Source organism: Mustela nivalis (genome assembly GCF_964662115.1).
Source record: "Mustela nivalis genome assembly, chromosome: 7".
NCBI lineage: Eukaryota > Metazoa > Chordata > Mammalia > Carnivora > Mustelidae > Mustela > Mustela nivalis.
In genome coordinates this window covers 64046550-64073044 of record NC_139026.1, presented here as the reverse complement: position 1 = coordinate 64073044, position 26495 = coordinate 64046550, and the positions used below count along the sequence as shown (strand labels likewise).

The 26495-nt window shown below is 39.9% G+C and overlaps 1 protein-coding gene and 1 long non-coding RNA gene across 3 annotated transcripts in view; one reads left to right on the top strand and one right to left on the bottom strand.

The window, feature by feature from the left end:
• The window catches only part of TMTC1 (transmembrane O-mannosyltransferase targeting cadherins 1), a 259231-nt gene that overhangs the window by 95083 nt on the left and 137653 nt on the right, over nucleotides 1–26495 (bottom strand). Inside the window, exon 8 of one of the 2 annotated variants that reach the window (XM_082742146.1) lies at nucleotides 20799–20988. The exons of the other annotated variant lie outside the window; for it this stretch is intronic. Coding sequence (XP_082598272.1) covers nucleotides 20799–20988 — 190 coding nt within the window. The remainder of the gene's footprint in view (nucleotides 1–20798; nucleotides 20989–26495) is intronic. 2 annotated transcript variants of the gene reach the window in all.
• On the top strand, nucleotides 1971–25598 carry LOC309870084. Its single transcript, XR_014314482.1, has 4 exons — nucleotides 1971–2201; nucleotides 11415–11461; nucleotides 23320–23351; nucleotides 23475–25598. It is a non-coding gene; the product is annotated as an uncharacterized lncRNA (long non-coding RNA).

The following is a 26495-nucleotide window of genomic DNA, read 5'->3' as shown; positions in this document are numbered from 1 at the left end:
CCCACTGAACAGAGAGCCTGAAACAGGGCTCGATCCCAGGACCCCAGGATCATGACCTGAGCCAAAGGCATATGCTTAACTGACTAAGCCACCCAGGTGTCCCAGAACTGAGGTATTTTAATTAAGACATACCCACACCTTCTTCACCACTCTGATTCCATTCACTGCTACTTATGACTCTTCCATCTTGCCCCATCCTTTGGTTTGTGTGCTTAGGAAAAGTGACATCTTTTACTTTATTGACATTTAATTTTAATTTTTAAAATACTTTAATTTATTAAGATTTCTAATCACATTACCACTACTGCCATTGTGAAAGTTCTTTTTAATTGAAGACAAGTGACTACTTCCTCACCTCTTGTGAGGGGTCTGCTCTGAATTCCAGTCACTGAACCGGGCAGTGAGTGAGGCTCCTTCTCTGGCTAACTGACTCCCAAACGGCGACCCTGCAGCAGCCAATCCAAATCTGTGCAAGTTTAAATAATGACCAAACCTCACAACCACTCTGCGGAGGTATAACTATTCCTGTGGTAAACTGTTGTATGTCTCAGACCTTTGGGTCCTTCACGAATAACTATAACCATCATCGGTACAAATGCCAGGGAGTTACGTCAATACTTCTGGGAGAAAGAGTTCTCAAGGTTGCATACAACCTCAGCTCTCCTTCCTGCAAAACTGGGAAAACTGGGCTCTCCTTGTGCACATTTTAAGAATTCTTTGTGGTCCAATACCCCTCCGACTGTCCACAGGAAATGCATCAGTGAGTTTCCACTTGAGCAAAACAGAGGCTTCGGTTGATTTAAAACATCACGAACTTCGAATCTACAAAAGCCCTTAGACACTCTCAAGGATGGGGATAATACCAAAGGCATTAAATGAATGGAGAACTGGGCCCCAAATGCTAACTCAGGAGCCAAAAGGATGATTTCAAGACCAGAATGGGAAGTGCCAAGTGAGGACAGAAAGAGCTTGGCCGTTTGGGGCAAGAGGGTACTGTCTGAGCTCTACACCATCGTACCTTGAACTTATGCCCCCTGAGCTGCCCTCCCGTCTACCTGATCCTCACTGTTGGCTGTGTTCTCCTCTGCATCTTACAGCCCCTCCCTCCTCCACTTCGGCCTGGCAATTGCTCAGTTCACCGATCTGCAGGCATAGCTCCTGTCTGGGATTCCTTTCCCATGATCACAGCTCTCATACTTTTGCCCCCTGATGACAGCCCTGTCCTCTGCCTTTTTAGGTCATCTGGCAGGTGTCACTGTGCATGCTGGCTCCACGAACCCTGACTGTATCACTGCAAACAGACCCTTTGCAAACTCTTCAATCACCCCATCGGCCTTGTTGTGTGTTTCCTGCCGGGACCCTGTCTGGCAGATCAGCTCAGAGTAAAGGGTATATAGGGATGGAAGCTGAGCTATGGATGCCAAGAAAGGATCAGAACCCTGGTTTTTATAAGCTGACAGGAGAGGCGACTCTAGCCCACCCTTGCCTCAGTCCCATCCTTATATTTTTATATTTCCATAGGTGTCAGTTTGTGGCTAACCCACCCTTTTGTAAGGCTACTGAGGTTATAGAAAATTTTAAATACTGTTTTTATACAGTCATTAAGCGTCTGTCTTCGGCTCAGGTCATGATCCCAAGGTCCCAGGATCAAGCCCTGCACCAGGCTCCCTGCTCAGTGGGAAACCTGCTTCTCCCTTTTCCATTCCTGCTGCTTGTGTTCCCTCTCTCACTGTCTCTCTCTCTCTCTCTCTGTCAAATAAATAAAATCTTTAAAAATAAATAAATAAAAACAGTAAAGACAAACATCAACCTGAAGAGGGCTTTTGATCTGGCCAATGAGGTTGAGACCGATCTCTCAATAGCTGAAGAGGAAGTCTGGAATTTTTACTGCTCTTATGCCTATCCAACACCTGCTCTTATGCCTATCCAACACAAGAGACCACTTGTTAGGCCTCAGATAAGTTCCAGAATCTAAACTCAGTAAGAGCAACACGGGAGGCAGAAGGAATCTTGGGGCAGTCTTAAAGGTAGAGAGAAAAAGAAAACCTGAAAGCTGATTCTCAGAGCCTCAATCACGGTCACCAGGGCCAGATTCTTTGTGACTATGTATCCAACTGGAAGCCCGAGTTAGGTCCAATGGCAAGAATGCTGCACCCGGAGAGATCTAAGGACAGTCCTCCAATGACATTCACATCTCACAGGTAGGCATGGAATGTACTATGCAAGGGTTTTTCTTCCCTAGTTGAAATGGATGGGGTAAGCTGAGCTGGGTGGGACAAAAAATAGGACAGGCTCAGGATCTCGACAGCAGAGCTGCCAACCCACACTCTCCTTGGCTCGAACTGGGGTGATCATTTCCTCACTTCCATGTGCTCTAAAATTTACTCATAAATGCACCAGGAGAAAAATGTTAAAAGGGGAAATGAATGAGGAAATTATACCCCCTCGGAGACAAAAGTAGATTTGTACACTCTGTGTCTTCTCTGAGCCAATTTAAACACGGCTTTCTCCCTCTGCCAAGCTTTTCTTCACTAAGAAGCATAGCCAGATGCGCTAATGAACAGAAAGCTGAAGGCAGATTAAAATCAGAGCATTCGTAAACTGACATTTTCGATTTCTGGTCCTTGGTCCTGGACTTCATTTTTCTGCCCTGTGCTTTGTTTGATTTGTTTTTAATCAACAGGCTGAATCTTCTTGCCAACACGAGTTCTTGAGATTGAAATTCCTTATCTCACAAGAGCACACAAGTACGTCTCATAGTTAAATCAGGTGGAAGAGTGAAGCTCTCCGATTACCTTCTTCTAATTGAGGATAAATGCATTCAGAATGGTATTTGCAAATGTATGTTACATTCTGCATGTGTGTTTTAAGTGTTTAAAGAAAAAGAAAAGCAAAAATCTTTTAAAAGACACTTTAGAAGAGCCATGATTGGTAAATATCAGTCTAATGCCAAAGAACGCCATTCGCCTAGTTAAGAAAGCACTAGTAAGGAGTTAAAATGTTCAAGAAAACTTTCCCTGAGTAGAATGAAACTATTTACAGGAATTTTTGGAACTTGAAAGCTGTGAAATTTTTTTAAAGTGAGGAAGACTAGGGGTGCCTGGGTGGCTCATCCATTAAGTACCTGCCTTCAGCTCAGGTCATGATCCCAGGGTCCTAGGATCCAGCCCAGCATCGGGCTCCTTGCTTAGTGGGAAGCCTGCTTCTCCCTCTCTCACTCACCCTGCTGTGTTCTCTCTATTGCTGTGTCTCTCTCTGTCAAATAAATAAATAAAATCTAAAAAGAAAAAAAAAAAAACAAAAAACGTGAGGAAGACTAGAAAGATGGAAGGTCATGTCTGAACAATTATGGTATGTGCACTATCATACATGGGAGAAATGTGGAGGGCGCAGGAAAAACCACCTGGTAAGTTGTAAATGGTAGAAGATACATAGGGAAAACAAGCATCTCTCAAGCACACACCATATGCCAGACCTTGGGCCGAAATCTTTCCACTGAAACTTCATGATAATATTATAAGATCAGTAATCATCCCCACTTGTACAGATAAGAAATTGAGGTGCAGACAACTTAAGACAGATCCAAGTTGATACAATTGGCGAGAAACAAGGGTTTCAAACTGAGGTCTAGCTCACCCCAAAGCCTGTGTGTGAGTGTGTGTTTGTGTGTGTACGTATGCAAAAAACACACACTGGGGGGATTTCAGCCTTTTGCTGCCTTCTGGTTTTGCAGCAGAAATACACTGACTACAGATGAGACCCAGTAATTTGGAGGTGACCAAGTAAGGTACCAAGAACGTAGTCTAGAAAATCACACCTGAGGGCCTGTGACAGAAAGCTGCATGGATTCATTCTGCCAGATCAACACAGATGCTAGGGGATGTGCGGCAGAGAATGTGTGCAAATCTCCTCATTCTAACAGCCAGCCTCTGGAAGAAGGGGCATATCCCTATCTACCACATACAACAGAGTATGACATCATGTAGCTGACTGATCTTACTGAATTCTACGTCAAAATTATATCTGAGAAGTCTCAAGGGAGGAATAATGATATTTTTGACATAAGAAATCAAATAATGTGATGAAACGTGATGAAACTGCCCTTCTTAGTAAGGAAAATAAGAGGACATTTGTATTCTAATGACCACAGAAACACAATGAATAAACTACGTGAAACAAAGACCTTCTAAATTTTAAATTTACACATGCTCTGTAAACTTGTTACTGCTCTAAGCTTCCATTTTTTATTATTCAACTGTTTATCTATGAACTGTTTACACAGGAAATCCTCCAGTAATGTGTCAATATGACAGCCACTTATTCTTTATATCTATTTTATATGTAATGTAAATTTATATAATACTATATACAAATATATAAAACAACAATAAAATATATATAGAGAAAGACAGTATTCACTCAGGAAGATGCAAGATTTGGAAAATCAAGAGTGGTGTGGCTCTAAAAGATGTGTGTTCACATATGTTGAGATCAAAGCGTGCTGAGGAGGAAGGGGGAGGGAGAGAGGAAACAGGATCCCCATCAGACACCCATGAACCTGTCCAGAGGAGGGTCAGTGATGCAATAGACAAGATACCTGTGAGAAGCAAGGAGAGAAAAGTAAACAGAAACTCAAGTCTTGTGCCTGGAGCCTGTCTCAGCAAAGAGGGAAAGACTGTCTACAGCCTAGAGGCACTGGTGTCATATTACACTCTCCTCTCCCTATCCAGCTCTGGCTGGCAGAATGAAGATGACACGGGTAATGCCCCAGAATCTTGAATCAAGAACTGTAACTCAATAAGGTGACCCAGTATGGGAGAGAGGCAGGAACAATTAACCAATTTTTCCCCTCTGTGAGGATTCAATTAGGGACCAGGATGGACTTAGCCACGGAAGCCAAGTCATGAGCGAATTTAGCTTCGATGAATTCACTTGTTTCAATTCATTTTGATGAATTCACAGTTCACTCTGAAGAATTCATCTGTTTGAGCAAATAGAAGCAGAGGATAAATTAGATGCATAAATTGTTTCATTCCTATGAGAGTGTACAATCAGAGCAGAATTCATTTCTACCGATAGTTACTGTTCAAATGCTTCCATTAAGGAGAAGTTCCTCTGCCAAAATCCTCCAAAGCAGGATGGCACAGACTTTTTTTTGTTGTTTAGAAAAAGACAAGGTGTTTAACTTTTTCACACAGTGAGTCACACTCACTAAAAAGTATGACTCATCTACTTGGGATTGTCACAGAGGAGAGAGTACCTTCCCTCTATAATCTAAAATAAGTAAGAAGGAACCACAAAAATCCCACTTATTTTCACACAATAAAGATCTAGATATTTTAGAGCAGCATTTCTTAAATAAAATAATTCACCATGCTTTATCAAACAAATCTTAGAGAAATATTTGACTTACTTTAAGTTTATGAAATATGAAGTAATAGAAATTTAGAAAGCTTCTTTTTCTTAAAGATTTTATTTATGCAGAGAGACACCGAGAAAGAGGATGAGCTGGGAAAGTGGAGAGGGAGAGAGAGAAGCAGACTTCCCACTGGGCAGGGAGCCTGATGTGAGTCTTGATCCCCGGATCCTGGGATCATGACTTAAGCTGAAGGCAGATGCCTAACTGACTGATCACTGAGGCACCCCTAGACAGCTTCTTTTTTAACAGGTTAAAAACAACAAAAAGTGAGGTTTACTTGTACAGCTGAGCTCCTAGAGGAACTACTATTAATAAGTGGATCTGAATCCTGTTATCCATCAATGTGCTCATCCAAAATCCAAATATCTTCTATAATCAAAATATGTTGCATCTCATTGCGTAAGACCCCCTACTTGGTTCTGAAACATTTTGGTGATAAAAGCTGGATGGATCATTTTGTTTCATCAGAAATCACTGAAAATAACCAGCATGATTAAATCATGCTCTTCTCCAATCCTTAACTGGGCATTCAAACAGCCTGCCGACCACTTTACAGGCTGCCTTCCATTTTAAAAGGACAAATTCAACAGACCTATAAATTCAACAAAGCATAGAAACAAAGGCCCTGTTTAAAATAGTTGTTAAGGGACGCCTGGGTGGCTCAGTTGGTTAAGCAGCTGCCTTTAGCTCAGGTCATGATCCCGGCGTCCTGGGATCGAGTCCCACATCGGGCTCCTTGCTCGGCAGGGAGCCTGCTTGCTTCTCCCTCTGCCTCTGCTTGCCATTCTGTCTGCCTGTGCTCGCTCTCTCCCCCTCTCTCTCTCTGATAAATAAATAAAATCTTAAAAAAAAAAAATCTTTAAAAAAAAATAGCTGTTAAATAGAGATGGACCCTGACTTAGGATGATTCCAGTTATACTTCACGACTTTATAATGATGAGAAAGTGATAGGCATTCAGTAGAATCTATACTTCGAATTTTGAATCTGGATCTTTTCCTGGGTTAGAGATACATGGTGCTGTTCTCTCTGTGATACTGGGCACTGATCCTGGTCAGCCGTGAGGACAAGCAACTGATCCACTGATGACCATTTTGCAACCATACAATCAGCCTGTCTGTCACTTTCAGTACAGCACTCAATACCTTCCAGGAGATATTCAACACTTCGTTATAAAACAAACTTTGTGGTGGGGGATTTTGCCTTACTGTAGGCTAGGTGGATTAAATGCATTTTCGACCTATATTTTCCATTTTTTTAGGTTTATCAGGATGCAATCCCATCAAAAGATCTGTGCTTATAATTCCAAGTTCAGAAATTCAAACCCCTACTATCATTGTCCATAGGGACTGCTTTCTACCACATACCAACAACAGAAATCTCCAACGTGTATATAAAAGAGAAATTCAATATATCTGTATGAGGCTTGACAAAAAAATAAAACTAATTACTAATAATTAGTAATTACTAATTACTAATATATTAATTAGGAGTCACCCTGCCCTTGGGAAATTCTTACAAGGTAAGAGAATAAATGTTTCAGACAGAAAAACAAAGAGTAAAAATTTTCCTCCAACAAGCCCTGACATTGAATTATTCCCAAGTGAAAACACTGTCATAGTGAGGACCTAAATCTACACTAGGCAAAAAAACTAGAGTTTACTGCCAAAGTCACCCAAACCAAAAGAAATTGTGGTATACTGTAATGGAGAGAATTTAAGGCTATGCCAGAGAGGCTGACATTAATAAATGTTCTTCCTAATTAATCACTTTTTAATACCAAATGCCAGAGTCCTGAGTCACAAACTGACGAAGCCAATTTGGCCATTTAAAGTTGCCAGGTCCCTTTGTAAATAATGGTGGCCTCTGGCAATTAGACCCAGCCAGAAGGGATACAAAAATGAAAGCAAGTTGCAGAGAACATTCTGCCAAAAGCGCAACCATTTATTAGCAAACAGGGACACAATGGCTTATCATGGAGCTCAAGGAAGTCCTTTGTCAACAGCTTTGCCACAAGAACCACCCATGAAAGGACCTATATGCTGAGGCAAGAACCATTCACTTTTTACTCAAGGAAGACAAAGTCTACTCTGTCAAGTGGCTTCTTGTAAATCACCCCCCCCCCCAAGGTAAAAATAGAATTTTCAACTTTCTCCAGAGACAAGAAAAACCACATGCGGAGAGATGTATGTGGTGTCACTTTGGTTTTACCTTTGAAACTGCCACTTAACATACCAATGGGTCGAGGTGACACTTACTTCCCCAAACTGTAACATTCTATGGGCAGCCTTGTGTGTCTCTCAGGCCTCATCAATGTGAGCAGTCACAGTCACTGTTGTGTCAAATGCTGGCCTCCATACAATGAAAACCAAGATTCCATGGATCTTACCTTTCACTTGCTGTTGACAGGTTGTAAACTCAAACTCTAAAAGAAATGGTTTCAAAGGAATTCTTTTTCAGGTGGTATTGACTGCTAAAGGGATAATAAAAACGAAAATTCTTCCGATGAAGCTGTGGTGGTGGGGGGTATTGTTTTTGAAAGTACAAATAAGGCAAAAACAAAAAACAAAAAATAAAACAAACAAAAAAAAGCACACTGCCCAGAAAATGGACTCTCTGAAGTTCACTTCTCCACCAAACCTCAAAAATTTAAATCAGCGCTTCCCAGAGCTTATTACAAGAACACAGATACTGCAAGAAGTCCTGAAAGGGGGCTTCCAAACTCAAATAAATCTGAGAAATGCCATTCACTGAACACCTCACTCGGAAACCTAAAAGGCTGCTTAGAGCACAGTTGAGGCTTTCTGAAGTTCTCTAGTACGGAAATACATTGATCTTTAAAAACCTAGTGCTTCTGATATGCAGCATCTTTATTTAGAGAGGTAACCTTACTTAATGATCGGTGTGATGCTGGAACATATTTTGAAAAATGATGGCATAAACTACTCAAGCAGAATGGAGTTAAAAGGAAAAGTTTTTTTGCCTTAGGAGTTTCTATAAGCAGTACCAAAAAATTACCTCCCTCTCTGCAAACAGGAAATTTCCCCTGAACTCAGCTATTGATGGCTTTTATGCTACAGTTGAAATGCATTTTTCCCCCATTCATTCTTGGTAGATGTAGAATAGCTGACTGCCATTTTCCATGCAGAAAATCACGATACACATTAAAAAACTTTATCAAGTCACATGGCTGCACAGTCTTGACTTCAGTCAGGCTAAGTCAGTGTTGATATCAGGAAGGTTTCTTGGCAGGTCAGAGATATGTTTAGATCATACCCATATTTAGAAGGATAATTCTCTCAGAGGTGGGGGGCAATGGAAATGGGAGCAAAGAAAAACAAATTGTTCAGGCAGCTACTGGGTTTACCCTATCTTTATTCTCTATATTCAGCATATCACTTGGAACTAGTGAGTGGTCAGTAAGTTAAATATTTAATATTTTATCTTATTGCCTTCCTCTGGGCTTTTCCTCTCTGAATGCACCACCCTGCATCTATACAATCCCTACAAATTTATCCTGCTTGTCTCTAAATAGTTTGTTAGCTCTTAAGACCAGTTTCCATTTCCATCTCACCACTGTATACATCCGCTAAGTGAGACTGGTCATCCACTCATACCCTGCCCTCCTCCTAGGAGAGACATGGCAAGTGCAAGAGCATTGGGGGTACCATTGGACACTTCCCTCAGTTCATTTGTCTTGTCCAACTGAAAACTTTCCTATCCTCAGCAATGGTGCTTTTGGAAAAACACAGTCCCTGATCCTTCAGTCAGACAACAAATGCATAATATTGCAGCCTCTTCTGTATCATTTCCTTGGGCAGTGTGCTTACAGGCAATCACTTACAGAATTTAGCAATCAACTACTCCTATGTCCTTTGTACTTTCCAGGCACTACTCTAAGTTCTTTGGAGTACACCAGTTAGCAAAACAGACATAAAGAATCCCTGACCTTCCAGAGAGAGGGAAAAAAAGAGGGAGAAAGAGCAAGAGAGTCTGACAAAGAGTCCCTGCAATATATGGTAGGCAAGAAGTGGGTTGCAATCCTAAACATGGTGGTCAGGGTAGGCCTCGAGAAGCTAGCAACTAAGTGAAGACTTGTAGGAGATGAAGGAGTCCATAAAATTCATTGCATAGTAGGCAAAGAGCTCAGGAAGGAACAAGAGAGATAATTGGCACGCAGAAACTTTAGGGCCTTTAAAAAGGTGATGATTTTTCCTTTGAAAGCAATAAGGAGCCACTGGAAGATGGTAAGCACAGAAGGGACAGGCTCTGGCTTACATGTTTAAAGAATCATCTAGTCACTGTGTTGAGAACAGTCTGGACCAGTGGTAGAGGGTAGAAGCAGGAAGACTAGTTAAGTAGCTCTAGCAATAATCCAGGTGAGGGACGGTGATGGCAGCAGTGACGGTGGAGAGAAATGGTCAAATTCCAGATATATTACAAAAATATATTTGCTGGTACTTATTGATGGACTGGATATGATATTAGAGACAGAGAGACATGGAGAGGAAACAATGAAACTCCAAGAATTTTGGCTTGGGCAGCCAGCAGAATGCAGTGAGTTCGATAACATTGTGGGGGACACAGTGAATGGGTACATTCAGGAGTTAGACTTTGGAATGCTGACTTTGAGACATCCAAGTGGAAATGATTTATACAGCACTTCCCTCCTGAACAATGCCAGGTACCATGTACATTGTTTCATTTGTTTTTGTTAGATTCAGAAAGAAATTTGAGGACATTACCACCAACATTTTGATGTCTAGTGACATAAACACTAAAGCTCATATTAAAAACTTGCTTGCTTTCTAATATTCTATGCTGCCTCTCTTTAGGCAAAACAGGTGTAAAAATAAGTATTCCAAAGTTCTTATATGTTATTCTCCCCAAGTTGTGCTTATTACCTCTTTATAGGCTTTCTTGGGCATTGTTCTTATAGCAAACCATCTGAAGAATGTGGCAATCAATCACTTTGGTCTCTTTTGTATTTTCCAATACAATAGCAATTTCCAATGGGCATTCTGTGGAGAAGTATTTGTAGCTGCTTTTATCTCGGAGAGTCCTAATTACATATTTCATGGTTTTCTTAGAACAAGAGAAAAAAAGGAATGCTTCTTTAAATAGAAATTTCATGTTCTAAATGGAAACAGAAAGGACAGAGTGACTCTAAGAGTTTCAAAAATGTCTTGACCTTGTTAAGAGTTTAAAAACAATCAGAAGCATGGTACAGCTAAGCAGAAATGAGTTGCTTTTATGAGTATGAATCATTAAGAGAAATAAAGTATTTAAAAAATGTTAAGATTACAGGGGTGCCTGGCTGGCTCAGCCAGTAGAGCATGTGACTCATAATCTGGGGTTATGAATTTGAGCCCCACGTTGAGTGTAGAGCCTACTTAAAAAACTAAAAAATAATAATAATAAATTTTTTTTAAGTGTTAAGATCATCACTCAAAAGGTGTCAATTATTCTGAATAAAAGTCAATAATAACGTCAACTATGAAATTTTGCCAAGACTCACAAAGTATACAATCAAGAAAAAGAAATAAAGCTGTTACTGATAGTTGAAAATTCCTTTTCCCATTATGCAACTATCTAATTCTTCCATTATTAATAAGTTCAGAGTCTTCCAACTAAGGTATAAACATCAAAGGAGTAGGTAAGTCATTTTCTTATTAAAGAATGGGCTTGTGAAAATGTAATTGCCCTGTGAAAGCAAAGAATAAAACAAATTATTTAATGATGTGGAAAAACTCCTGCCAGGCCTAGATCAAAAGCCAAGCAGAACACTGCAGGTACCACTGAGTTGTACATGACACAGAACAGGAGAGGGAAGGATTTATGTGAGGTTCAGATCTGGTACAAGGAGAATGACTTCACACATGACATATTAATAATGGACAGAAAGCAATGCCTGGGGAAGACTTTGCTCAAGGGTCTCTGATTTTTAAGTAGCCATTAAATTAAAAAGGTGCATTTCTTGTGTCTCTTTTGCTCCAGTGGTCACCACTGAGTGGAATGAAGAAATCCAGCAACGACAGGAAAAGGTATAAAGAACAGCAATTATAAAAGAAAATGATTTCTTATACCCTGCCTCCTTTCCTAAACTCCCAAATACTTTTAGAATTGTCTTTACTATTTCTATAATTTGGAGGTTTAGGTGATAACTCCAATGTTCATTTATAAATAGGCCGGTGATATTTGCCACTATTTTCTTCCCCTTTGCAAACTTTTTTTTTTTAAACTAAGTTTTATGTTTCTGGCCTTCCATTACAGTTAATTATGCCTACTTCCAAATTCCAAATACATCGAAGCATTAGAAACTTGAAAGTGTGTTACTACCATCAGCTCTTAAGTCAAGAATTTAACCTCTTTTATACAGGATGAGGGATAAAACAAGGTTTGGAGGAGGGGGGGTGGGGATTAATCTTTGGTAGCATTACAAGTAATTTTTTTTTTATCATGTAAAGCACAACTGTATACTGAAATGCACAGAATCAAAAAGTCAGTCCTGCTGGATATTGTGTATTTGGTTTTTGGTTTTAGTTTTTATGGCTATTCTTATAAAATAAAAACAGGAGTTCTAACTATGCTCCTGACTTTAATCTGTGGCAATTTCATAATGGTAGCAAAGACAATGATGACAACAAGTACCACTAGGACCTCTGATAGGTACTTAGGCCCTCCCAGGTGCCAGCCACTGTGCTCAATGTCTTATGGCTTGCCCTGGTTAACTTCAAAATGACCCTACATGATGGTGCAGGAAAATGGCTAAACAAGGCAAGCTTGCATCCACAAGGTTGGTCAGTGGCAGAGCTTAGCTTTGGACTCAAAGCTAATCACTCTACTCCACGGCCTCCCTCCTCCTAGCCTCAGAAGCTACTGATCTAGAACTAGCGGGTTTCCTCCACATGCATTACCTGGGTGGCCTCCAACATGAAAGGAGACTATCAAATGAAATTAGATGACAGAACGTAAGTCACAGTTTGTGTCCCATACATTAAGGAGGGCACATGTCGTTTTGAGCACTGGGTATTATATGTGAGTGATGAATCCCCAAATTCTACTCCAGAAACCAGTATTATACTATATATTAACTAAGTATACTATATATTAACTATTAGACTATATATTAACTAAATACAAATCTGAGAGAGGAAAAAAGTATGTGGGAAAAGGTAGTTGAAGTGGATTGTTCAAAATGTTCCATTTTCCAATGAGGTACAAATCTAGCGTATCTAATTTATAACACTGCATCTGATGAAGCAGTCAGCTTATTTTCACACTTATCAGAAAAATGGTATCAACAAAAATTTCAGCTCTGACATATGGCCCAAGGGCTAAAGCTGACTACAGCTACTGACCTGAAAAACTGCCCCTAAGTAGCAGGATGTTATCACCATAGGTAAAATGTCAGCAGGCGGAGAAGCCAAATGTGAGACAGACACCCCAGACAAGGGCTACTCCCATAGTACTGGTGGTCAGGGATAGATGGACCATGTCAACAGATCATTAGGACCTCTGTCAGTGACTACAATGGTCCCAAAGTGGGACAGACTGGATGGGTTATAAATGGGCTAGAAAGACTGGATCTATAATAGCATGGAGAGGATTTTCACGAACAGAGGACAGAAAAGGATGGAGAGCATACAGTCTGCAGAAAACGGGAACTGAAGTGAGAAATGTAGGCCAGAAGGAAAAAAAAAATCAACTTTGGCACAGAGCCATTCACCATTAAATGCAATCTTCATTCCTCAAGTTCAATTTTATTTTACCACTTGGTATATTAAAACAAGATGCTTACTTTACCAGGTTTCATAATGGCTATTCTGGAATTTAAAAGAGTTGTTCCACAGTGACCCATGCACTGTGATAATATCCTATTATCTGGCTGAACTAAATGCAAAATCATTTCCAGAAATCTGAAAGCTTGTTCAGTTCAACTGCATGGGTCTGGGTAGTACAATGTTCTAATGTATGGCACAGTGGCAGAGGTGAATAGTTATGACAGCCTGTATGTCCAGAAGAGCCCCAAGTATTTACAATTCAGGTATTTCCACACACACAAATACACACACACACACACACCCACACACACCCACACACTTCCATCTCCTGGTCAACTCCACTACACTGTATTTATTCCCTAAGTTGCTTCAGTTCTTTCTTAAAAAAAAAAAAAAAAAAAAGGTAAAAATGTCAGTGAGTAAATAATCACTTTCCAACAGTGGTTCCCATTCTAATCTTACCTCCTTGTTGTGCTGTGTGAGGTTTTTTAAATGAGAGCGCTAAGGCTCATAATCTCTGTTTGTCCATCAGATATCTGTCTTCTTTTATTGCAAATGCTGATGGGGAGGGGAGCCTGGGTTAAGTCTCTGCCTTCGGCTCAGGTCATGGTCCCAGGGTCCTGGGATTGAGCCCCACATTGGGCTCTCTGCTCAGCAGAGAGCCTGTTTCCCCATCTCTCTCTGCCTGCCTCTCTGCCTACATGTGATCTCTCTCTCTCTGTCAAATAAATAAATAAACAAACTCTTTTTTAAAAAAAGCTTTAAAAAGAAAAGAAAATGTTGATGGGGGCTATGATCCAGACTAGCATGGAGGCTAAGCAAGGTCAAGTCTAGGAATAGGCATGAAGGGATGTCCCTGAGATAAACACAAGTCCCTCCCTAAGTGAGGAGATGCATTAGTTTCACTCCATGCCACCCCTCCATTTCCACCAAGCTGTTACTAGAGGTCACCTCCATTGGCCATGCTGCAGATTTGTCCTCATGCAGACCTGAGAATTTGACTCGGTCTCCATGGCTCAGAGAGATGGCCTCTGATTTGTGCTGGCTTCAAGGGAATGATGTGGAAAACTGGGAATGAACAGACAGATTGGGAAAAAAACTGTGACCTCTACTAAAAAAATGAAACAACCCCAACAAATAAACAAAAAAGAGCCCTGAAAGTCCCATACTGGGAGGAGGAGACCGTACACTGCCTAAAGTCCATTCTCAAAGACATCTCATTGTGGAAGTCTGCATGACAAAGTCAGATGTCACTAACCCTCTTTTTCCGTCAGGTTTTACTTTTACAAAAATGTCACAAAATTATAAAAGATATAAAAAAAATTGCTTAGAATGTTGAGACACCTTGTGAGAATGTAATAAAGAATCAATAAGAAATAAATTACTCTTAAATAAGATTCAGTGGTATTTCCTCTGTAATGCAGGGAAATCACATTAGAGGACAGTGGGAAAAGGCCAACTCTTTGGCATTAATTCCTCTCAACAATCGAAATTACACTGGCTCCTTTCCTGATCCATATCCCTACTGCAAGTCAATAATTTGACATATAGTCCGTAGGAGTCATAATGAGAACCCCAAGAGTATTCTCAGCGTATGCTTCTCCCAGTGCATAAACAGTCACTATTGATAAAAAGAATGGAACAATAAACCTTTGTGGTTTAAATATTCTTCCTCTCTACTATACATAAATTCTAACAGAGTGATTATCTTCAACACAAAGAGTAAGAGCAAATTAGTTCACTCTAAAGTTCACTGTTAAAAAGAATTCAACGCCACAAAGAATTTATAGATTGTTCTCTACATCGTGTAATATAAGTTCAAATGCATTTCTAGTGAATAAGGGTATGAATCGGAGGAGGAGCTGAAGGAGAAACACAGAATATGACATATTCTACATTTAAATTCTCAAGGATCCTAAGCATATTCTTTTATGATAAATAATAAACTACTGCTTGAGGTCTTACATTGCTTATATTATGAAAATGGGACCGATCAGAAACAACCTCTAAATTCACCCTGCTGTTTTTTTCTACCGAAAGAAAGCTTAGATTCTATGTCCTAGCCCTCCTACTCAATCCAAGACAAGAGCTTGTCAAAAGTCAAACATCTGGGTGCCTGGGTGGCTCAGTGGGTTAAGCCTCTGTCTTTGGCTCAGATCATGATCTCAGGGTCCTGGGATCGAGTCCCGTATCAGGCTCTCTGCAGAGAGCCTGCTTCTCCCTCTCTCTGTCTGCCTCTCTGCCTGCTTATGATCTCTGTGTCGAATAAATAAAATCTTTTAAAAAATATTAATGAGGGCGCCTGGGTGGCTCAGTGGGTTAGGCCACTGCCTTCAGCTCAGGTCATGATCTCAGAGTCCTGGGATCGAGTCCCGCATCGGGATCTCTGCTCAGCAGAGAGCCTGCTTCCCTCTCTCTCTCTCTGCCTGCCTCTCCATCTACTTGTGATTTCTCTCTGTCAAATAAATAAATAAAATCTTAAAAAAAATAAAAATAAAAATAAAAAATATTAATGAAACAGAAAAGTGTCAATACAACTGTAACAGGGTAGATGACATTCCTCAACTCCAGAGCCCTGGTTAATAACAAGATAGGATGACAGATAAAGAAAACCAGACACAACCCAGACTGTCAACACAACCAGAGGGCATGCAGAAGAAGCACAGCAGGAGAGAGGAAAATAGGCAGAGACTTAAAAAAAGATGGAGGCTGAATCCTGTGTATGCGCCCAGATACACACACACTCCATCATCTCTTTGGCTTCATTTCATTCGGCTCTCTACCTCTGGCCCACTTTGTTCCAGCCACATCAGCTTACTTGCTGTTTTGTGAACACCCCAGTACTTTTCCTGCCACAGGGTCTTTGCACTTGCTTTCCCTCTACTTGAAATGTTCTTCTCTAAATAGCTACACAGGTCCCTCCTTCAATTCCTTCATGTCTCTCCTCAAATGTCACCTTATCAATGTTCGCAAAGAATTTTCAAGATGAAAGCTATCACCAAAGAGCTAAATCTTACTATTGCCAAAGCAGGAATGCTTTGCTAGTATTTTTCCTGATGCATTAAAGGGATTTTGGAACAAATTCCATGAAAGAAAGAAAAGAAGAAGTTTCCAATCATTAATCTTGCTATCAAAGATACTCTGGAGAGGGCCAAAGCTTGCTTGTGTTGGGGGTTCACTGCCATCACAAAAGTCCATATTTAGTACACCTCACCAAGATGGCAGCCTATGGGTATTCAACACTCCCTTTAGTCAGTTTGGAAGGAGTCCAAGAAAACTCATACTGACATACCAATCCAGTGCTCTACTACATTTTTTCCTGTAGATTAATAACAATAGAGCAGGCAGGCCAAACTATGAGCTAAGGCCAGATTCTAATAAAACAAATCTACCCCCAGACACTTCATACTCGTATTGTGTATGGTCCTTTTATAGCCTTAAAAAAAATAAAGAAAAAAGGTTCTGCATACCGATAACTAGTTGAAGAGAGTTGCTAACTTTTTATGTCTTTACTCATTTAGCAACAAATAATAAAACAACACTCAGCAACAAACAATAAAATTTAGATGATAAATACTGTATGCAACAACTCCTTGATGCCAGAAATATGGCAGTGAACAAAACAGAAAAAAATCTCCGTCCTCATGGGGCATACATTCTAGTTGTAGGAAAAAGATATTACATAAAATAACAAAGTTCACAGCATTTTAGAAATTGGAAGTAGAGTGAAGGAAAGTTAAAAAGTTAAAAGGAAAAAGAGTGGAGGGCAAATGATTACATTTTAAATAGGATACATATGGGAGGGCCTGGGTGGCTGAGTTGGTTGGTGTCCAACTCTTGGTTTTGGTTCAGGTCGTGACCTCAGGGTCCTGAGTTGGAGCTCAGCCCAGAGTCTGCTTATCCCTCTCCCTTCCATTCACTGTCTCCCTCTTTTTGCCCTTTTGCTCTATTAAATAAATAAATAAATAACCAAAAGGGTACATATGGTAGACAGTACTACGAAGGTGAAATTTGAGCTCAAGTTTATGTAACTAACTGGCATGCTAGAGTTTTTTGAGGATGGTTATTCATTATCATACTTGTCTTATCAACTTGATTTACAAAATGACTAAGAAGTAGATTACTTTAAATAAGGTATTTGGAGGAAAAATAGTTTCTTCGAAATATGGTGCTGACACCAGTGGATATCCACCAGCCAAAAAATGAACCTGGACTCTCATACCACTACATAGACAAAAAATAATTCAAAATGGATCAGTGACCCAAATATAAGAGCTTAAACTATAAAACTATTTGAACAAAACAGAGTCATAAATCTTCATGACCTCAGCTTTGGCAATGGATTCTTAGGTTTGATAACAAAAGCAATGAAGAATAACAAAAAAGAAAAGAGCCTGCACTTACTGAATTAAAAACTTGCGTGCATTAAAGGACATCATCAACAATGTGAAAAGGCAATTTAAAGAATGGAAGAAAATATCTGTTGGGGATTTAAAATCCTATATATACAACAAACTCTTACGACCCAACAACAACAAAAAAAGACAACCCAACTGAAAAATGAGCAAAGGACTAGAATATACACTTCTCTAAAAAAAGATATACAGATGGCCAATAAGCACATAAAAAGCTGTTCATCACTGTTCATTAAAGAAATTCAAATCAAAACTACAAAGATAGAGCTCTTCACACCTACCAGGATGGCTTTAAACAAAATAATGGAAAATAACAAGTACTAGCAAAGACTGGATATATAGGAACAACTGTATACTCTGTGAATGTTAAATGGTGCAGCCAATATGAAAAGGAGTTCCTCGGAAAGTTAACTACATAATTACCATAAGACCTAGCAATTTCTGTCTTAGGTATAAATCTAAGAGAAATGAAAACATATGTCCATAAATGTAGTAATACAGCAATGCTTATAATAGCCAAAAGGTGGAAACAACATGAATGTCCACAAACAGAAGACTGGATAAACAAATTACTGTGTATACATCCAATGGATTCTTATTCGGCCATTAAAAAGAACTAAGCATTGATGCATGCTACAGCTTGGATGAATTTCAAAAATACTATGCAAAGTGAAAGAAGTCAAACACAAAAGGTCACATACTGTATAGTTCTTTTTATATGGTATATCCAGAATAGGCCAATCCATTGAGACAGAAAGCAGATTAGAAGTCACCAGGTGATGTGGAGGGGAGAATTGGGAGTCACTGGGGTATTTTTAACGAGGTGATGAAAAGGTTTTAAAATTAGAGAGAGCTGGTAGTTACACAATATTATGAATACATTAAGTATCACTAAACTGTATACTTTAAAATGGTTAATTGCATTTTATATGAATTTTTCTTTAACAAAAGGTTTTAGTAATTCAAAAATTTTTTCATCAAATTTTCAGGATCACATGCTAGTATTTTATATTCAAATGCCAGTTCTGTATTCATTCCAGCCTTTAATCTCTTTGTAACATTTTAATCTTTTTTTTTTTTAAGATTTTATTTATTTATTTGTAAGAGAGAGAGAGAGCGAGCACAGGCAGACAGAGTGGAAGGCAGTCAGAGGGAGAAGCAGGCTCCCTGCGGAGCAAGGAGCCCAATGTGGGACTCGATCCCAGGACGCTGGGATCATGACCTGAGCCAAAGGCAGCTGCTTAACCAACTGAGCCACCCAGGCGTCCCACATTTTAATCTTTTTAAAAAAATATAGATGTTCAACCAACTGAGCCACCCAGGTGACCCTGATGAGCAAAATTTTTAATTCTAATGATGTCCAATCTGTCATCTTTTTCTTTAATAGACTGAACTATGTGTTCTAAGAAATCTTTAGTTAACCCAAGTCCACAAAGATTTTTCTCCTGTTTCGTTTTAGAATTTTTGATATTATTTAATTCTTTTATTTAAAGATTATGGTCCACTTAGAATTAATTTCTGAGTGTACAGTATGACATAAGGGTAAAATGTCACATTTTTTTCTTTATATATATTCCATTATTTTGGTACCTTTTATTTAAAAGACTATCCCTCCCCCATTGAATTATCTTGGTAACTTTGTCAAAAATCAATAGAGGATGTAATAGAGCTTACCTCTGGATTCTTAGTTCTGTTCTGTTTTCTACTTACTATCTCCTCACAAGTTTTGGTCACACTCTCCCGCTTCTTTACATGTCCAGTAATCTGATTAAAAACTAAGCATTGTGTATCATACATTGTAGTGACCTTGTATTTCATTCTGTCCTCCCGAAACTTGCTGTTTTTACTGTTTTAATTTATAATGAACTTGCCTAGACTCAAAATGAAAAATCTGTTTCTCTGTAGAGAGCTGAGATTTTGCTCAGGTTTTTTTCACCCCTTTTGCCTTAATCTCTGGGGGAATCTCACTTGTGTCTGCACAGCTTTCTGATCAGCCAATGATTTCAACAGCGGTTATATACTAACAACTCAAGACAATGAAGCTTCCCCTCTCTATTGCCCAACCTGTGTATGGGTTAAAAAATTCTTTCAAATTTGCAGAAAATCAGTAAGTCTCCCCAGGCTTTCAGTTTTGCTTGTGCTCCCTGGGGAGCGCCATGTTGTTCAGCAGCCAGTCATGAATGCATGCAGAGCATATTATCTCAGCCTTTCCATAGCTCTCTCATTTCTAAAAGCTCCCCCCTTAAGTTTCTTGCTGCTCTGCTTTGCTCTAAAACCAAATCAGCTTCTTTTCTTTTTCTTTTTTAAAGATTTTATTTATTTATTTGACAGACAGAGATCATAAGTGGGCAGAGAGGCGGACAGAGACAGACAGAGAGGAGGAAACAGACTCCCTGCTGAGCAGAGAGCCAGATGCAGGGCTCGATCCCAGGACCCTGAAACCATGACCTGAGCCACAGGCAGAGGCTTTAACCCACTAAGCCAACCAGGCGGCCCCAAATCAGCTTCTAACTGGTAAACCTGTGGGTGTTTTTTTTTCACACCAGCTGGGCTGGGCAGAGAGGGGGAAGGGGTAAGTATGGGGAGGGGATGGGAATCCCCTCAAGCAAGGAGCATCTTCTCCAATGCAGGAGCAGTTTTTCCTAAGTAAACATTTTCAAGTTCTTTGCTGTCTTTGGTCATTCTTGAAACCACTACATTTAATAATTTTTTTCCGATTTTTTACCATTCCTTTTTTTTGAAGTGAGACTCACCCAACCAACCCAGTCAGGCAGGTACTCATTAGTGGAAGTAACATCTTAACCATATTTTAAGCACTTATGAATATATTATCATTATCTCATTTATCATTACATGAAATCAAACAAATTGCTGCAAAAATCAGTCAACTAGAGCAGGAAAAAAATTCTTGTTTGCAAACATTCCATTTCAGATCCAATTTCTACAGGGTTGGTAGAACACAGTAAAAGATAATTAAGGTGGCCAAGATCTGCTAACTTCACTAAGGTCTTTAAAATAAATATTACTTACCTGGAAAAATATAATTTTTTTGTTTTTCAGACAAAAGAGTAGATTCAATTTAGACTCGGACCACCTAGGGGTGATGGGTGGAGAAGGCATCACTAAATACAGAGCATCTGTCTTCAAATGCAAAGAGTTCAGTTGGATTTTAAGAAAATTACCTTGAAGGCTGCTAAACAATGAAGGCTCAGTAAGGTCATGAAAACTGCCAGAAGGATGGTGGCTAAGTTCCGCACGTCCCATATGGTCTCCACCAGAGGAATACTGCCGACTTGCCAGTCATAACACAGGGTAACGGGTGCAAGCAGAAGCCACACGTTGAAGGCCAAGAGGTAGGAATAGGTAAGGAACCTATGAAGAGAAGAACAATCACTGAAACACAACTCAAGGTCCAGGATACCTTGCAAACATTTGTTTGTTACCATGGTTTAATTAAATAGCATTGTACACTGTCAGTGTTGTCGGAAAAGACAAGGTAGGATGGAAAGCCACCCATTTATTTTGTTAAATAGATCATTCTGGAATATATTTAACGGTTATAGGCACTGTGGCAGGTGCTTGCCTTTCAATGGTGAACAAGAAAAGACAGAGTTTCCATGACAAATATTCAAAAATTATCATACAGATAAATACATTACATCCTGAGATAAATGCCAAGAAGGAAAAGCTTGATGAAAATAGACAGAAATGCTGTTTTGCTACGTACGATTCCCCGGGTAGGAGGCAGACCTTTAAACTGCTTTATTCATAGTGCCCAGAAAATTGCCATAGACAGTAAAATATTTCAATGTGTTTATAGCAGATTGATCATACTGATTTTTTTTTTTTTTTTTAATTAGAGCATCCGTGGAAGGGAAATGAAGTCTCTTAGTCACAAGTAAACGGGCTACCCTCCAAGAGAAGGACAGCTATCATCCTACAAGGAGAGCAGAGACCTAGGGAAGGGAGATAATGAACGCAGGTGATGCTCCTGTTTCCTGGCTGTGTTTAGCCACCAAGGGAAGGTGAAAGGCATTCCAACGGACCCTGTTGCCTTCAGGGTAGAGGAAACTGAATTTATCTAAATGTGTTCACTTCAGACAAAATCATTAAGTAGTGGTCTAGACCTTGAGAATTGCAGAACTCTCAGCACATAACAAACTTCACCCAAACCTGTGCACTAGGAGACACCAAGCTCTAACATGGCTTCTAGCAGTGTGAGGCGCAACTCTAGGATGACCCCAGTCCCTATTAGAATCCTTGCCTGGGGGGCGCCTTGGGAGCTCAGTGGGTTTTAAAGCCTCTGCCTTCAGCTCAGGTCATGATCGCAGGGTCCTGGGATTGAGTCCCACATTGGGCTCTCTGCTTAGTAGGGAGTCTGATTCCTGCTCTCTCTCTGCCTACCTGTGATCTCTGTCAAATAACTAAATAAAATCTTAAAAAAAAAAAAAAAAAAGAATCCTTGCCTGGGAAAGTGCAATTCTAGCCAGTGCCGGACAAAGGGCCTCTGAATTCCCTATCCTACAGCATTTTTTATAAAGGGCAGACAACTGTGAACAGGTATCTCCCGTGACTCACAAATCTTTCTCAAGGACCTGAGAGCCATTTCTTTAAAATGCACTCATCAGGAAGGACAGGGCCTCTCTCCCAGTGCTACCCCCACTCTCACTTTAAAATGCCCAATCACTTCTGGGCTCTCTCTTCTGTTCCGTTGATCTATGTGTCTGTTTTTGTGCCAGTACCATGCTGTCTTGATGATGGCAGCTTTGTAATAGAGCTTGAAGTCTGGGATTGTGATGCCACCAACTTTGGCTTTCTTTTTCAATATCCCTTTGGCTATTCAAGGTCTTTTCTGGTTCCATATAAATTTTAGAATTATTTGTTCCATTTCTTTGAAAAAGATGGATGGTACTTTGATAGGAATTGCATTAAATATGTAGATTGCTTTAGGTAGCAAAGACAACTATCATATGATCTCCCTGATATGAGGAAGTGGTGATACAACATGGGGGCTTAAGTGGGTAGGAGAAGAATCAATGAAACAAGATGGGATTGGGAGGGAGACAAACCATAAGTGACTCTTAATCTCACAAAACAAACTGAGGGTTGCTGGGGGGAGGGGGATTGGCGAAGGGGGGTGGGGTTATGGACATTGGGAGGGTATGTGCTTTGGTGAGTGCTGTGAAGAGTGTAAACCTGGCGATTCACAGACCTGTACCCCTGGGGATAAAAATATGTGTTTATAAAAAATTTTTAAAAAATGCCCAATCATTTCTGCGCAAATCAGAATGGTGCTCAGCTCTCTCCCCTGCTGCCAGTAGTTACTGAATGAAATCTATTTACACTGTTTCAACGGATGTCCAGCTGTGTTTCTGTTTGACACCCTATATGGGATTAAATAGAATAATTAGATAAATTCCTTGTTCTCAAAAAAATGCATAACCCAATATTGAAAACAAGATATACAAAATTAAAGGAGCAGAATGAGATGAGTGCCATAATAGAATTGAGTAGGAAAGAAAGTTTAGCAGTTGGCAGATTCTTAGGGAGGGATTCTTAGATTGGCAAAGGGATTAGATCAAATCATTTCTAAGTTAGCTTCTAATATTTTACCTTGAATTCCTCTCAACAAGTAGCTATTGGTTAGGGACACCCTTCCTAGGCCTTCCCAAATGATTTTTCCTTTTCTCCTTTCTCTCCAAGGTTGGCAGTTACAAATCACCAGTGACAGCCAGGTGAGACTTAGGGATGGGGATTACTTAGTATCCTGACTCTTAAACCCCAACAGAGAAATGGGTTGAAGGAATAGGGTATTTCTTCTTCTTCTTTTTTCAAAAGATTTGTTATTTATTTGATAGAGAAAGAGCAAACAAGTGAGAGAGGCAGAGTGAGAGGAAGAGAGAATCTCAAGCAGACTCTGAGCTGAACATGGAGCCTGATGTGGGGGCTTGATGTCATGACCCTGAGATTATGATCTGAGCCGAAACCAAGAGTTGGACACCTAACAGACTGAGCCACCAATGCACCCCAGGAGCGGGAATACTTCAGTGTTGTTTCCCAACTCTTTTTCTCTCTGTTAGTACATTTAATACAATGTTAATGTATAAATTGTAGGGTACACACTGAAAGCTTAATGAAGTCCAAGATTGATTATTTAACAAAAATCAAAACCAAAACACTGCCTCATTCCTTTTAGCCTTGGGGTTGAGAAATTGTCTCATGAGAGAATGCCAACCCATGGGAAGACAACTGGCACACTGTTGGCTTTGTTCTTTCACAGAGCTTCTCAGCTGATGCGATCTGCTTATTAGCTCAGGAAAGATTCTCTGTGACTTGACTTTAGAGAAGGTGGAATCATCAAACAGAAAAATCATAATGTCATTCAGTTACTCTCCAGGTCTTAAAAATTACTTTTTAAAAATGGTATCTCTTCTTCTTGCTAAACTAGTTACCAGCAATTATTATAAATGGCTGCTAAAATATTAAGTGAAAGCTAATAGGGTACTTCACAATGGATGGATCAGGCTAAATCAGATGCCTAGACCTGAATAACCAATTTTAACATCACAGAAAGGGAGACTAATAGCCAGATGTCCTCCTGCTGGAAAGAGATGTCACCACCTACAAAGTAGTCTTGTTCCCCGAAAAAAAAGAAAAGAAAGAAAATCAAACTTGAATCTGATCAAGCCCTTTACCACCAGTTTACATCAAATACAGAAAAACCCAGAACATGCTACAAGACACCACAGGAATGCAATGTGACAAATCCAGAATGTTGCCATTCCACAGAACAAATGATGTCTGGTTCTTCCACAAATACACTGTACGAGGGTTAACAGGGGCAGGGGGGCAGGAGAGAAGAAGAGGGCACCTGTAAGTCAGATGATACCTAACATATCAAAGTGCAGATACTGTTTAGGTGCTAATTCAAACAATCCATTATGAAAAATCACCACTTATGAGCAGGAAAAATTGAAACATTGATTGGATATAGGATCCTGGAGAATCACTGCTCATCTTTTTTTTTTTTTTAGATTTTTATTTATTTATTTGACAGAAATCACAAGTAGGCAGAGAGGCAGGCAGAGAGAGAGGGGGAAGCAGGCTCCCTGCGGAGCAGAGAGCCCGATGCCGGGGCACCTTGCCAAGGTGCCCCCCAGGCAAGGATTCTAATAGGGACTGGGGTCATCCTAGAGTTGCGCCTCACACTGCTAGAAGCCATGCTAGAGCTTGGTGTCTCCTAGTGCACAGATTTGGGTGAAGTTTGTTATGTTACTTTAAACCACTGTGCCACCCAGGCGCCCCATCATTGCTAATTTTTAAAGTGTGATAATGGTATTGTGATTATACTTTTTAAGGAACCTTATCTTTCAGAAACATACTAAAATATATGCATATGAAATGCTAATCTGAGATTTGTTTTAGAATGATGGACTGGGAGTAAGGGTGCACAAGTGGGTGGGGGTATGAATGAAACAAGATCGGCCATGAGCTACGATTGTTGAAACTGGGTAATGGGTTTGTAGAGGTTCTTTATGCCATCTGCTCTACTTCTGTATGTATTTATTATCCATAATAAAAACTATTTTTTCTTAACTAGGCAACAGAAATGCAACAGGAATATCTCCTTATGTCTAAAGGCAGCTTGCGCATGGAATAGCTGCAAGTGCTAATGTCGATTCTTTTTTTCTTTTTTCTTTTTTTTAACCGCAGAGTTAAAACTCAAGATCCTGAGATGAAGGTCTGAGCTGAGATCAAGATTGGAACGCTTAACCAACTGGGCCACTTAGGCACCCCACTAATGTGGAAATTTTAATTGCTAAGTTCACATTTGGGCCTTGCCCAGCAAGTTGTCCTCCATTTCTTGTTTTTTGTTTTGTTTTGTTTTAATTTATGTAAGTGATTTTCACACGCAACATGGGACTCAAACTAACAACCCAGAGATCAAGAGCTGATGCTCTTGGGGCACCTGGGTGGCTCAGTGGGTTAAGCCTCTTGCCTTCAGCTAGGGTCATGATCCCAGGGTCCTGGGATCGACTCCCACATCAGGTTCTCTGCTAAGCAGGGAGCCTGCTTGCTCCTCTCTCTCTGCCTGCCTCTCTTCCTACTTGTGATCTCTGTCAAATAAATAAATAAAATCTTAAAAAAAAAAAAAAAAAGAGTTGCTTGCTCTTCCAACCAAGTCAGCCAGCACCCTAGTTGCTTATATTTTCTTTCTTTTTTAAGATTTTATTTATCTGACAAGAGAGAGAGAGCATATACACAAGCAGGGGGAACAACAGGCAGAAGAAGCAGCAGGCTCCCCGCCAAGCAGGGAGCCCAATGTGGGACTGGATCCCAGGACGCTGGGATCATGACCTGAGCTAAAGGCAGCTACTTAACCAACTGGGCCACCCAGGCACCCCATAGTTTCTTATATTTTCTATTTTCTAGACTTTTAATATTGCATTGGCAAAAAGAAAAAAATAAAGAATAATATTTTTTTCAGTTACATCTCAGTGTAATTATTTAGATTTTTTTTAAATGTTCATTGTGACTTTTTAAACAGGCTATAACCCAAATATATTAAAACACTAAAGTAAACCACAGAACTAAAAGCAACTTACCTTCCTTTAACACTAGGAAAGTCAACAACATTAACTTAACCCCCTTGTGTTTTTTTTTTTTTTTTGAAGATTTTATTTATTTGACAGAGATCACAAGTAGGCAGAGAGGCAGGCAGAGAGAAGAGGAAGCAGGCTCCATGCTGAGCAGAGAGCCCGATTCAGGGCTCAATCCCAGGACCCTGGGATCATGACCTGAGCTGAAGGCAGAGGCTTAACCCACTGACCACCCAGGCACCCCTAACTTACCCCTTTTGAGACATATGTATTGTCTCC